Source organism: Lissotriton vulgaris, chromosome 9, assembly GCF_964263255.1.
Source record: "Lissotriton vulgaris chromosome 9, aLisVul1.2, whole genome shotgun sequence".
Lineage (NCBI taxonomy): Eukaryota > Metazoa > Chordata > Amphibia > Caudata > Salamandridae > Lissotriton > Lissotriton vulgaris.
Window position 1 is genome coordinate 225,829,664 of NC_141697.1, and position 15,265 is coordinate 225,844,928.

The window sequence follows — 15,265 nt, forward strand, 5'->3', positions numbered from 1 at the left end:
TGTCTGTTTAGCTCGCTCGGTGTTGGGTCACCTGTTCACGTTAACTCATGCTGCACTGCTTTAGCTAATTATTCCATTTTCTGAAACCATGCCTAATCCTGATCTGCTCCCCCACACCCTCCTCTTCAGGTCTTGCCTAGGCAGTGCATGAGCTTTCTCTCGAATATTACTGTATGGGCTTTCTGCACGCCTATCTGTTTTCATTCATTCCTTCATGTGCCTTTTGAACTTACTTTGTTTTTGTTGGTGAATAGTTTACATTTGTCCCTCCTTTTGCATTTTTGTCATGCACTGGAGATTGGCCCTGTTCCATGGATCACTTCACTATCGGCCATGCATGTTAGTTTCGGAGCACTATTTTTTTTTCCTTGGCTTGTTTGGCTTTCCAAACATGCTGAGCAGAAGGCTGCGCCACCTCAGCATCACTCCGCACCACCTCTGCATAAGCACACCACCTCGGCACCAGTGCGGCACCACACCAACAGCACAGCATTAACCCAGCACCACTTCAGCATCAGCACAGCACCACTTCCTCATCAGTGCACCAGCTCCGCATTAGCTCAGCACAAGCTCCGCATCAGCACAGCGCAACCTCATCATCCGTGCACCACCACCAGTGCAACACCACCTCATCAGCAACTGAGCACCAACACAGCACCACTTCAGCATCAGTGCAGCACTATTTTAGCAGCAGCGCAGCAGCACTTTGGCATACCACCAACTCTGGATCCTTCAGCGCCTCCTCATTATCACTCATCCTCACCTGAGTGCCACCTCTGCATCAGTGCAGTGCCACCTCTGCATCAGTGCAGTGCCACCTCTGCATCAGTGCAGTGCCACCTCTGCATCAGTGCAGCGCCACCTCTGCATCAGTGCAGCGCCACCTCGGCATCAGAACACCACCGGCGGAGCTGCACCTCAGCACCAGCGCAGTCCCACCTCAGCAGCAACTTGGCACAACTTCTGCATCACCCCAGCACAGTATCACTCCGCTTCACCTGAGCACTAGGTCAGCACCGCCATTTAAGCATGACTCTGCACCACCACAGCATCACTCAGCAGCACCTCCGCATCAGCACAGAACCACCACAGCATCACTCAGCATCTTCTCCCCATTGGGGCAGCAGCACCTCCTCATCAGTAGAGCACCAACTCTGAATCAGCGCAGCACCACCTCTGTATTAGTGCACCATCTCCAGAGCAGCCCCAACTCAGGACCAATGTAACACCATTTCAGCATCAGCGCATCATCACCTTACCACAGCACCAACACAGCATCACTCAACAACACCTGAGTACCATCTCTGCTCCAGCTCAGCATCACTCAGCAGCGCCATCGCAGCCCCACCTCAGCACCAACGTAGCACCACTTCAGCATCAGTGCAGCATCACCTAGGCTCAGCACCAGCTCGGCAACAGTGAAGCACCGCCACTTCAGCATCACTCTGCACCACTGTAGTATCACTCAGCACTACCTCAGCATCACTCATCACAACCTGAGCACCACCACAGCATTTTCTCCAGATCAGTGCAGCACCACCTCCTCATCAGTACAGCACCAACTCAGAAACGGCACAGCATCAGCTCAACATCAGCACAGCACCATCTCTGCATCAGTCCACCAGCACAGTCCCATTCCAGCAGCAAACCAGCACCAATGTACACCACCTCAGCATCAGCGCAGCATCACCTCAGCATAGCACCAGCTCAGCATCAGCACCACCAGCTCTGCATCACTCAGCAACAGCACAGCATTATTCAGCACAGAATCACTCAGCACCAGCAGAGCATCTATCAGCACTACCATCTCGTCAGCATCACTCAACATCACTACAGCACCACCTCATCAACACAGCACCACTTCTGTATCAGTGCACCACCAGCGCAGCACCACCTCAGCAGCAACTCCGCTCCAATGTAGCACCACTTCAGCATTAGCGCAGCACCACCTGAATACCACCAAAGCATCGCTCAGCACCACCTGTATCTGTTTTGCCTTTGGTGTAGGGACCTTGGGAAAATTCCTGCAAAGCTGCGTCCGACATTGGTTGTCTGGGATTAGGATTATTTTAATGGTCAAACACCTTTCAATTGGCCGCTCCCCACTGCTGTCCCCAGTGTGTCATGCTATAACTACTGGTCCTCTAGTGGCAGTACTTTGCATTCATCATTACGTTGAAATGAAGTTTTTCAGCACCAGCATAAAAGTTCCAGGGTTTAATTTTGCTGTTTCCACTGCTTCCGCACCGGTTCCCCAAAACACTGGAAAGCTCTTCGATTCAGAGAAGACCATGTGCTCATATCCTGCTTAAAAGGAGAAGAGCTCTGCTCCACAGAGTGAAGCTTCCTCCTGCCCTGAAGATTAAACCAAGACTCAGTTGAAGGAGACAGTCACTAAGAAAAACTGACCGAAAGGGCTTTTCCATTAGCCATGTAAACCTGCTGACCTGTCTGGAACCTGAACCACGAGTTACAGCTGCATTACAAGAGGTTCTAGAACACTCCAGAGACCAAAGGGGACTGTGTATGCTGGTGAGCAAGCCCCGTCCCCTTTGGCCTGGCCTTTGTACACCCACTATAGAGGCTTACAGTAAGCACCAAGGCCTTTGACCCAGTGCTGGGCAGGAACGTGACCCGAAGTTCACTGAATATCCTTTCAGTTAGTGGACGCCTGTATCTTTTATTTGATAGAGAATATTTAGGGTTTCCCTCTGCCTCTCTTTTTCACTCTAGACACCTTGAATGTTCATTTCAATGTTGCTCCTCATCCTGAGTTCAGAATCCTTGCAGTCATTGTCCTGTGTGATGCAATCCTGGTGTTTCAGAGTCAGGCCGTTCTGTTTTTTTTGGTCTGGTTTTATTTTTGGGTCCATGAGCATAATTAGCAAGAGTGAATAAACCAAGCGGAGCAGAAACGGTACCAGAACATGGGTCCAAGAGGCCCACAAAGAGAAGCACCTGAGCAGCCGGAAGAGAGCACACAAGACAGATCCACAGGTCCCAAACGAGAACCAAAACAAGGTGGGAGCGTGCAGGATATTCTGTTATAAACCAAACCAGGATTCCTATCTGTTCCAGGTGCCAACATGCCCAATAGTAAATGTTGACCACAACCTGTCCTACTGGCACACAAAGTTTGTCCCCCCATTAAGTGCCAACTGCAGTGTATCATCCTTCTTCTAATGCCCCTTTCTGCATTGCACTTTCCAAGGCTTCCAGTAATCCCCTGAACTCTGTCTAACCACCACGCATGCCCCTTTGTTGCACACTGGTACTTGCATGTGTAAAATATACGGTCACTGCAGAAAATTAGACTTTTGAATTCCATTTACACAGTACTTAGTTCCCCTGTATTGGTAGTTGAGATGGAGATGGCTTTAGGGTTATGAGCTGCTAACTTTTGAGGTCATTCCCTTTAACACAGGCTCCCACCAACTTAGCTATTCATCCTGAACTGCAAAAGAACCAAGTTCAGAGAGATCACATCATGTAAGATAATTTATTCCAATCAATTGCCTAGGTTAAAAGAGACCCATCAGGTTGTAGTCTGTGGTTACCTTGGGTTCAGAATAGCACTGTGAAAGTCCTGACCGAGCAAAGGTAGTTTGTAGTATCTGGCTACTCCTGATTTGAAATATAAGTTCTAGATTAGGTTTGTGGTCCCATTTTAGCCCTTATGGTTTGTAGGACCTTTTAGTGTTCAGTGTTGCCTCCCTGCATTAAATACTTTTGTTTTTCTAAGTAACAATTCTAACTCACATTTAATTCTGTGTGATTGGGGTGTCCTGCTTTATTTCAGTTCCGAACCTCCACCATGAATATTGCACAATAACCACCAAAGGACCCAAAGAAAAACCTTCCCAAAAAGTGTTGCTAATTTGTGGAGCAGAGCCCCGGAGCCACCCTGGTGTTGAAAGCGTTATAGTGATGAGGGAGGTTAAGAGTTTGCTGGTAGAACATTTTAGACCTTGTTCCAAGGGAGGAAAGTGTTAAGGAGGCAGATGAGGAGTGTCGCAAGTGCATATCATTTATCAGGTTTATGTGGGTGAGAAGTATTAAGATGCTAGTAGGATACAGACCAGTGCAGTTGTCAAATATTTCTTTGTGAGAGTGAATTGGATAGGATAGAGCAGTGTAATTTGAACAGCAGAGAAGGTGGAAAGGGTGATTTCAATTTCTGCTGTTGCCAATGAAAGTATAAGTCGTCCAATAATGGTGAAGCATTATGGGTTGGATGAGAAGGATTAGGGTAGTGGTGGAAACAAAGAAGCATAGGTCATCCACGAAAAGGTGTTAATCAACACCTACAAAGTCTGTATCGATGAGGGTAGTTGGCAAGAGTAGGCTGTTTGGTAATTACTCTTAGTACGGACAGTAGCAAAAGAAGAATGATACTAGCAGTCCTGTCAAAAGTAGCAAAGAGGTCTAGATGGTTGAAAAGAACACTGCTAAAGAGAAGTGTTGAAAAGCTTCAGTACCTGTACCAGAGAAGTGTTGTTAACGTGGTGCATGAAGAAGGCTGACTGCGGATGCTTGTACAAGGAAAAAAAGAGAAAGTTGTAGGGAGGCTGCAGAGAGCTGTGCAAATCAAAACAGTTGATAGTTATTTATAATATATATGTCTCAAAGAAGTATTTTAAATTGCCATGCTTTTGTCACACATTTACCACAGCAACAATATACTTAACTAATAACTTGGCAAGCGAAGAACAATTTTTAGATTCATTCAAAACATTGCAACAAACTCTTCATTCCCCCTCCCCCAGAACTGGCTAGCAGGCAGCTTGCAGTGTGTCTGTGGAGTAATGAACTACATGTGCGAGGTTGTAAGTCTAAAGAAAAGGGGATTTCACAAGACATCTATATTCATACTTTCATTTGTATGTGACGTTTTTTCAGAGCATTGATTAAGGAGAAAGAAAGGGGAAATAAGAAAAGAGAAGACCATTTGTGGTAATAGCGCACACACGTATTTTATCCTATTTCTTTGCAGACAACTTATAATCCCTTTGCTGTCAGTCTCCCTTTCCCCATCACGCTCTCATTTGGGCTGACTTGTGGTCAGAAAGGTAACTTAATTTACATTTGTCATTTTATGCTAATAACCCTGGACATGTTCATGAGGGTCTATTATCTGTTTTAGCCCAATGGCTACCAGGACTGTGCCCTAACCATCTGTTGCTTTACTGTTCTTGGTGTTCTTTGTATGAGTTGAACTACATTTAAATGGGAAAAAGTACATATAAAAATGTGATGAAAATACAACAGAAAGTTAAGTCGATGGTTCATGTAGGCTAGTCCTTGATTGTGTAGAGCTTTGTAGGTGAGTGTTAGGATCTTGAACTAACATCTCTTCTGGATGGTGAGCCAGTGGAGGTTGAAGTGGGGGGTGATATGTATCCATGTGGGGAGGTCCAGGATGAGTCTGACTGCTGCATTCTGTGTGGCCTGGAGTATTTGGAGATGCTGTGTGGAGATGTTGCCGTAGTTGAGGTAGCGGGTAACGAGGGCGCAATTGACGGTTTTCTTGGCATTGACTGGGATCCATCTTGATTTCTCCAAGCGTTCACAGGGTATGGAAACAGCAGGTGGTGACTGTGTTGACTTATCATTTCATGGCCAGTTCACTGTCGTGGTTGATGCCTAGGTTGCGTGTGTTGTCTGTAGGCAGGGGTGTTCACCAGCTATGGTCCCATGCACAGGTGTTCTTCCAAAAGAACACCTGTGAGTACTTCTGTCTTGTCTGAGTTGAGCTTAAGGCAGTTGTCTCTCATCCAGTTGGCTACGTTGGTCATGGGGTTGCATACGTTGGTTCTGGTGGTGGTGGGGTCTTCAGTGAGCGAGAGGATGATTTTAGTTTTTTCTGTGATATTGAGGCCAGGGAATCTGATGATGTCTGCGAGGGGATGATGTAGGTGTTGAACAAGATGGGGCTGAGGAAAGATCCTTTGGGTATTCTGCAAATTATGTCTTTGGGTTCGGAGGTGAAGGGAGGGAGCCAGATAAAGAGCAGAATATTAATGATGGACCCTTCCTAAAGTCAGATACTCTGCATGCGTCCCGCGAGGAGGGAGGTGATCCAATTGAGGGTGTTCTGCTGTATGCCGATGTCGTAGTGTCTGTTAATAAAAGTGTGGTGGGAAACAGTGTCAACCGTAGTATAGAGGTAGAGGAGAATCAGCGCCACAGTCTCTCCATGGTCAGAGGGTTCTGATGTAGTCTGTGGCAGCAATCAGCGTGTTCTCAGTGCTGTGGTTGGAGTGGATTTCTGATTGGGAGGTGTCAAGTAGGTGGTTTTGTTCTAGGTATTCGGCAAGCTATTGGTTGATGGCCTTCTTGAGTACCTTAGCTGGGTGCTAGATCAGGGAAAACAATAATTTTTCAGTTTTCTGGGGTTGTGGAGGGTTTCCTTTTCGAAGGGGTTTGACCACTGTGTGTTTCCAGCTCTCGGGGAAGACTGCTGTGGAGATGGAGGCATTGATGATGCTGGTGAGTTCCTGCTTATAGGCTTGGTTCTGAGGTTGAAGAGATAAAGAGGGCAGGGGTCAGTGGGTGCTCCGGAGTGGACGCCAGACATGATGGCTGTGGTGGTCTGTGTAGTGAGCAGAGACCAGGGGGTGATCGTTTGGCGGTGTGCATTAGTTGGTTGCTGCTGATGAGGGCAGTGGGTTAGGGGTCTAAGTTTTTGTATATGGTGAAGATCTTGCTGTGGAAGTAACCCGAGAGTGTCGCAGAGTTCTTGGGATGGGTGGATGGTGTTCTCTGTGGCTACCGGGTTGGAGAATTCCTTGACCATTTTGAAGAGTTCTTTTGTGTGGTTGGCCGTTGTGTCTCAGGCAGTGAAGGCCACACTCTTGGCTTCCATGATGTGCCAGTGGTAGTTGCTGAGGGCTGCTTTGGGAGTGGCTTTGCCGGAGGGGTTTTATGAGGTGCACCATCAATTCTCGAGTTGGTAGCCGTTGCGTTTGGTGGTTCTGAGCTCTACAGTGTACCAGCTGGCTTGTTATAAGGTTTTGTACATATTTTCTGGCTTCATCTGCGCATTTAGTGATCCAAGTGGAGAAATTGTGGACAGCCTGTTTAAGGTTTGATGAGGCTTCCGGTTGGGTGGCACTGAGGGCCAGTGTCCACAAAGTCTCAATGACCTTGCCCCAACTGTGGTAGGTGTCGCTGTGGTGCTTGGGGGTGGAGTGCTGAGCTTCAGAGATGGTGAAGTGAACAATGACGTGGTTGGTCCAGGCTGAATTTGATTTTGCCGCTGAAGGTGAAAATGAAGCAGAGTGTGTGGACAATTGTGTGTGGGTTCGGTGATCAGTTGGGTGAGGCCGATGTTCATGTTCTCCAGTAGGAAGGTGGAGTGTGCGTACGTGGGGTTGTCGACATAGAAATTGAGGTCGCCGAGTAGGATGTAGTTATAGGAGTCGATGGCTAGTGGTTCAATTAAGTTGGGGATGGCGTCACAGAAAGACGGTCATGGTCCCTGGGGTCTTTATAAGAGTGCCTCTGATCGTGGTCTTGGGGTCGGTCTGAGGTTGAGGTGTTCCATGAGCGGTGTGGGGTTGTCGTTGCTGGCTATGAATAGGATGGTTTCCTTGAAGATTATGGCGATGCCCAGTTGGGTTTGTTGGTGCGGTCTCGTTGTATCATCTTGTATCCTTTGGGTGTTGCAATGGCTATGTGGATGTTCGAGGAGGGGTTGAGTCAGGTTTCGATGATGGAGGCAAGGTCGCGGGAAAGTGTGGTGATGATGTTTCAGATTTCCTTGGTGTGTTTGCAAAGCGATCTGACATTGTTCAGGGTGCATTGGAGTGATTCAGGTTGTTAGAGGTCTCCTGGGCGTGGACGGCTCTGGTGCGAGAGGGTGCTTTTATGTTGTAGGAGAAGCTGCAATGGCAGCAGGTTAAGGGTCCTGGTTGATCGTGGGGAGGAATAGCAGTTATTTCGGTGTCCGAGGTTGAAGGCTAGGGTCTCCTCGGTGGATGGCTGAAGGGCTAGGTGCCATGGCGCTGGGTGTGGTCCAGATGCGGACGGGTGCAGACGAGCTTGCCTTTGGCCATGCTGGTGGCACGCCTGCTATGCACGTCCACTGTGTGGCAGCGCTGCGGCCTCCATTATGCAGCTCCCTCTCCCTTCTGTTTGTCCTCATTCTTTTTCCTAAATTATAACTCCCTCATCTATCTTCACAATTATGAATTCATCCACCATACAAATTACTCCATATCCATGCTCATTATTTCATCCATTACTTCATTCCCACAGTGTTATTTTCATTCAGCCTTCATCTTTTTACTTACTCATTTAGACATTCATTCGTGCCTATCCACCTTTCTCCACTATCTGTCCATCTTCAATCTCATATGCCTACTTTCGTTGGTTCATACTCTCATCCCATTCATCAAGCCATTATCACTTCTCCGTCATAGTCCTATGTTCACCCATTTATTCCTTTATTCATACATCTTGCTTCACACTTTCATGCACCCTCACACAATGAAAATCACCCATAAATAAACCAAGCATTGGCAAATTCAATGGGTGTTGCAAATGGGCGAGCTATTGGCTGTTATTAGTCGTGGTGGTTAACTGGAGGGTGGGTGAGATTGGAGGGGTGGACAACGTTTTGTGAAGTGTGAATCAAGTCAAAATTCTGGCGATTTTGGAAAGCATACCATTATATCTAATGAGGCCCTTTATGCAACGTGTTAAAACGTGTATATTAGAAGAAAAGTGTAATTGTTGCTAATTATTTTTTTGAAGTGCTCCATTTTCTTTAAACAAAAAAAAAGTATGGGTGAACTAAAACCACAAATCATGGTAGGTGGGCAAAACTATCCTCAGACCACATGCATAGCTTATGGTGGAAGAATAGAATCCAGAGACATTGGTCAGTACTTCCCTTATCTCAGAGAAAGAGTGTGTGTTCTAGTCAATGACTGCTCAGCTTTTAAAGACTGGCTAAATCGTCAATCCGAGATTTATTGATTTCTGGATAGCTTTTGGCAAATTGCAGAACCTAGTAAGAATTCTCACTCCCATTGCTTGCCTCGGAGCCTTTTACTGCAACGCTAGAATCAGCAGGCAGCACCTCCTGGACAGGACAAGGTATTTGGTCTGTTATGTGACCAAGGGTCGCATTGGTGCCAGCAGGTTAGTGGTCGGGTGGGGGCAGGGGAGCTGGTTGGGAGGGGGTAGGGTGTTGGTGGTATGGTGGGTATAGGGGAAGCTACATATAGCTAGGATGCACGACGCGAAACAAGAAATCCTGGGATTAATTCTGCCTTCCCCACTTTACCAAATTGTGTGATCTTGGGCAACTGTTTAATTTCACTTTCCCTCCTTTTTTCTACAATATTATCTTTAAGAGGACCTCGAAATACATGACTTCAGGATATGTGCTGTACAAAACCATCTCATGTGTTTGATTTAATAAACTATAATGTTGATCACGTATATGGTGAACAGAGGGTGCATGTAACAACTGACATACCCTTAGTTCACTACTGGCATTGTTGTCCGGGTGGGTGAAAGAATTAATCTTTCTAAATTCATGTTTGAAAACTATCACTTTTAAAATAGTCCTTTTCAATGCACTGATATATTCTCATATACCAAGGAGAAATGGTCCGGTATGTTAATGAAATACCCCTCTTGAGATTTTAAAAAGATTATCATATTTTTACAGATTTGTTGCATTATGTTTGCACTTTAACTTTAAATAAATGCTTGCCGGTATATTTAATATTTTTTTACATTAGTGATGAGTCAAGCAAGCAGCCCAGGACTGCTTTTGCCCAGGGATGGGGCACATGCAGAGGTTAGGAGGGTCGCATGCGCCCCAGGGCCGAACTTTGATTATGACTGCTGTAGAAGAACTTGAGAACAGTTGGAGGGCAATGTCTGGGAGGGTAGAAGAAACCTGCACAGGCTGCTGGTGGAGTAGACACAAAAACAAACTGGGGCAGGTGAAGGAGTGAGATGAAACTGGGTTGTGTGGGGGAGAGAGATGAAGCAGGGATGGGGTGGGTGGAGGTAGAAGTAACGGAGTTGGGCCAGGGGGTGGAAGGGGAAAGAAGCAAGATCTGGGAAATGGCCTGAAAACAAAAGCAATCGTGGAGTTCTTGAGCACAAAGAAAAAAGTAGTTTCAAACAAGGGACACAAATCCTGGTCCATGCTCTAGGGGAGGGACAAACACAACAAGGGGATATAACGCTGGCGCACTGAGCCAAATGAGAACAAAGCAAATTAGAGTGACATTGAAGCTAGCCAATGGTAAGCTATGGGCGAGCTTTAACACCTTTGCCGCGGGGCTAATTCCCCCGCGGCGCTGGGGGGAGGTGGGGGTGCGCGCAGCGCCACGGTGCTCGGGCTGAGCTCCGCTCATCACGCTGGCACTGTGCTGGTGACGAGCTCAGCTAGTCATGATCACGCCCGTTTTTTAGAACGCTCAGCACCACGGGGGAATTAGCCCGGCGCGTGTCATGACGAGCTCAGCTTGTCATCAGCACACGGCCACCGTGCCTCATGACGAGCTGAGCTGCCTATGAGCACGCAAGAAGATAAACCCACTAACTGTAAAGCGCATGTGCTGTTTATGTGAGACTTAAAACCCTAATTGTTTTGTCAGAACTTTATTATCTACGAGCACCTTCTCTTTTGAGTACTCCTGCAGCAGAAAGGGTCATACTTCGAGCTGACAATATAGGCTTAAGTTTCACAAAACTTTGACATATGCTTCATACAAGACACTGGACTTGGGTAGCTTATGAAGTGTGGCTGCATGATAAACATTTTGACAGAATGGGAATATTTTTGCAACTGATCCAGAATTAGATTCCTTCTATATTTAATGTGAAGTACGTCCAGCAGTGTTTTGTAGAAGACAGCCGGCATTGCGTTTTGGAGTCTTTTTATAATTTCTTTTGGTTTTACCTTTGTAAACTGATCAGAGTTTGATATCATCGGAAAACCATATTTTGGGGGAATTGTAGTTTGCTGCCCTTTGTTTATCTGTCTACTAATATGCCAAGGATTAAATATGCACGTTTTTGACCCATTTTTAATGCAAAAAAACGATATGACTGCAAACTACAATTTGGAGTTGAAGACACAATGTTTGTCTACAAGGAAGCTCTTTGCAGGGGCATTCTATTCAGTTCACTGCTGCTCACATGTAGGGGCAAATAACACTTCTGACATATTAGCCTTTGTATTAAATGTACTGTATACATTTACTGGGCAGAAGAAAATTAATCGCCGTCAATTCATACTTTTTATCTTCTAGGAAAATGGAAGATGCATCACTAAACTGGAAAATATGGGCTTCAGAGTGGGACAGGGGCTGATAGAAAGGTACATTGCCCAGCTTATTTCTGGATGCTTCTAATATCGCACCTATGATTGTTATTGAGAATGCATTTTCTTTCATCTGTGGATGCTCTTGTAAAATATTCCTATATTTAGTACATGAGTGTTCTATATAAAGATTACACTGTGACCTATGCAATTATTTCATTTCCAGATTTACAAAGGACACTGCGAGATTCAAGGATGAGTTGGATATAATGAAGTTTGTTTGCAAGGATTTTTGGACGACTGTGTTTAAAAAGCAAATTGACAACTTGAGAACAAATCATCAGGTAGTAGAGATATTAACATGCATTGCAAACACCACTTCCTTAGTCCCTCTCTTAGAGCATAGCCTGTTTACCGGGGCTCCTTGTATTCTTCCACGAGTACTTGATTTCTGTAACCAGGCCTTTATATTTTATTGTTATCCTGTGACATTTGCTGTTAATTCAAAGACAGAGCTCAGATTTCAGGCTCTGTCTTCCGAGGGAGCTTGGTATTTACTTTTCTCTCTCTGACTTAAAAGGGGGAGGATTTATGCGTAAATCCTGCTTGGGTACCCATGTGAGACGAAAAGGAGTAGGATGTTATTTTTACTAGCACACAACAACATTTAAATGTCTGTAAAATGAACTGTGTAAATATTTCAAATATATCAGAATCAGCAAAGCATGAATGAAGCACATTTTTGTTTTGTAATTCTGACGTGTGGAGGAAACAAATGCACTTGGTGTTGCCATTTCTGCACATTATTGTTTGTGTGCTGTATAGTTTTATCAGTAAAACTGTATGTTTGTGCAAATGTAATGGCCATTTCAATTGAAAATCTGTTGTCTGTAATGGCAGTACACTATCACACCATGAATACTCCACTTTATGCAACTCCACTGTGACACTCTACTCTAACCCAGTCAACTCTACAGCACTCCACGACACACTATGATGCCCAACTCACCTCTCCGCGAACCCACCCCAGTCCACTCTATGCCCACACATATGTGGTATGCTCAGACATTCATTGCAACATTTCCTTAGTTAGCACTTGGGAATTTATGTTTGCCCATTTGAGAAAAGTTGACAAAATATTGAGCAAATTTGTTGAAAGTATTGAAAATATTTCCACGTTTTTCATTATTACTTGAAGCTGCAATGAATTATTGCTGTGGGATGTGTACCAATACATAGCCCTGAATGTGCCAAAAATATAGTTTGCATGCATGCACAAAGAGGTCCATGTGTTTAAACAATCTAAAGCAGATTTCATTTTTTGTTTCTGGAATAGAGGTGCACACACCTGCAGACAAAACAGAGCTAATTAAACAAACAGAAAAACCCTTGAAGGTCTCTGCATTTGGATTGGCTGTTGGTGGATGCAGCTTAACAGGAGATGCAGTTTGAGTGGCCCTTTCAACTTCTGAGCTGGTGAATCATTGCTCCAGACCAAAGTTGAGGTGTAGGAGCCCTTCCTTCTCCTTCCTTATGCATCAGTCACTTAAGGGGATGTTTGCCATGCATTCTGCTGGGGTAATGTACCTGATGTATGCGGAAAGACAGTCCTTGTGCATCGAACTCCAGTTGGCCTACATTGTTAAAGCCATTGGACCCGTATAACCTGGACAATAAGCTTACAGCCAACACAAATATTAGTTGTGGGCAATAAAAACTGTATTTCAACTGATAACGGGTTTAACCAAAACTTACGCGGGTCCTCAATCATTTCTGTCTGGTGGTCAAGTTCGTTTTTAATATGAGCTTATCCACAAACTTTATAAGCAAACAATCAAAGGTCACATTCCCAGATCGCCTTTGTATTCATGAGGGCACACTTTTTGCTCAACCTATATTCATGCCTCGAAATTCAAACACCAGAGGCATACCTCGTGCTGGTTGTCACAAACATGTGTTTTGACAGTCTCAAAGAGGTTTAAACTTTGTAGTTTCTAGAAGGAACATGTTCCTTTGTACATTGATTTAAAAAAAATATTTTAGATATGTTGTCTAGCGCCTGGACTGGATATGCTTATGATATGGTTTGGGTCACTGCTGATGTGCGAACAATGATTTTGCCTTGATCTTGAGTACTGTGCGGTTCCTCCGCAGCCCTTTGTTTATTCTCCTATGCAAATCAAAATACAAATTTTACAAAAAAAAAAAATATATATTTTAGTGAAAAAGCTAGTACACCATCGAAAGAGTGAGAGTAAGCTCCAGATCTATGCACGAAGGCGTAGAAAGAAAGGAACTGACAGCGCACGGGAGTGGTGCTTATATGTGGCTCCATTCACTTATAGAGTGGTACAAAGTCAACTGGGATCTGCATGGCGCTACCTATTGGCACGTGGTAGCAGTGCTGTTCTAAATGTTCCTGATCCAGTCTGGTACCTGGGGGATAGCCTAAAAGTGAAGAATCTGCGGTTATAAGTATCCATCAGAAAGTAGGTTAAAGGGCACAGCTGGTAAATGAAGTACCAGTAAATCCCTAAACCTAACAGACATCATTAAACAAAATAACATTTTGAAAGCCTGATGTTGGTGATGGTGGGCAGGGTGAATCAAACTTTTATTTTCACTGGATGGCCCTTAAAATAAAACTCCTAGAGTGGGGGTTAAATATCCCCAGGCTTTGGTAGGCAAGTCTCATTAGGTGAGTCATTTGTACTCAGACAGGACTCTGGGTCACATATGTATTGCAGCCTAAAACCAAACAAAGAAGAAATTAATATATGTATGTGTGTAAGATAATTTGGTAACAGACGATTTTGAGCCTATGGTTTTGCCATCAATTTTTTCAACCGGTTTTATGCGTTCCGTTTAAAGCTGGCTTCTATCTGAGAGGGAAACAGTTTTTTCGTATAGACTACTCGATGAAAATGTTACCAGTGGCCTCGATCTTTCTAGTGAAACTCTGTCTACCTGCAGATTTGTCCCTTTAGTGCAGTCCCAGTTGTCAGACTTGATCTGGAAACATCAGAGACCTCACGACACTGGGAGGGGTGCTGGTTTCGCATCGACGTCGAAAGTGGTGTCTGGTGAGGTCATTGAAACCACATAGCCCGCTCTGGTATGTTTGTCATTTTGCATCCATTTTTTTCCAGCCTTCAACTTGAGTGAAGGACTGATGTTCATAGAGGAGTGCAGTACCAAAAATCTATAGTGGAATCTTATGAACTTTTCCTGTAACACATCCATCAAACAGGAAGTTGGGTCAGTCGGTGAGGATTCTGTAGGTAGATAAATGGTCCATCAGAAAAGTCATAACCGCAGATAAGCAACTTCTTCTCCTGAAGGATACTCCTACCTGCATATTCCTCACCTGTAAAACCAATTACAGAGCATTTTCCTGCCCTGGGGGAGGGGTGGAGTGTTGATGGATGGTTAAACAAGGAAGTCCTGATGAACCACTCTGGAAAAGTGTTTATTCCTAGGCACTACAGACTCCAGGCAGTAATGCTTGGCACAGTATGCAGGGATGCCCACGTTGCGCCCTGGCAGATCTCTGAGATGGGAACTTCAGGTGGACAGGAGCCACCACTTTAGCAGGATTGCAGCCCTGCTCCCAACACCAACTGATCTGCATAAAAAGAGGTAAAAGGGAGACTGGACCTGAGAGCTTGAACCTGGCTCAAGGTGATAGCCATGAAAAACACAATCTTGGGTTTCAAACGGAGTCCCCATAAGAAAAGTCAAGACTAAATTACGTGCCCGCTGGGGCACAACAAAGGGGGTTGGATGATAGTGGTGTTAATCCCTTGAAAAAATGGTTGACCACTTCAGGCATTGACCAGTTGGGAAGTCAATAACTAGTTCGGGAGAGGATTTTAGACCACTGGCAGAAGCTTAACATTGAAATGTATGAACCTAATTTCCAGTATGCTCATAAAGGTACAGGTCAGGGGGTATGAGTCTGTACCAAAAATA

At 45.1% G+C, this 15,265-nt stretch overlaps 1 protein-coding gene across 1 annotated transcript in view; it reads left to right on the forward strand.

Annotated features, from left to right (window-relative positions):
• The window catches only part of TRAPPC6B (trafficking protein particle complex subunit 6B), a 46,411-nt gene that overhangs the window by 5,780 nt on the left and 25,366 nt on the right, over positions 1-15,265 (forward strand). Inside the window, exons 2-3 of the mRNA XM_086937354.1 lie at positions 11,283-11,350; positions 11,520-11,637. Of these exons, the coding sequence (XP_086793480.1) occupies positions 11,283-11,350; positions 11,520-11,637 (186 nt within the window). The remainder of the gene's footprint in view (positions 1-11,282; positions 11,351-11,519; positions 11,638-15,265) is intronic.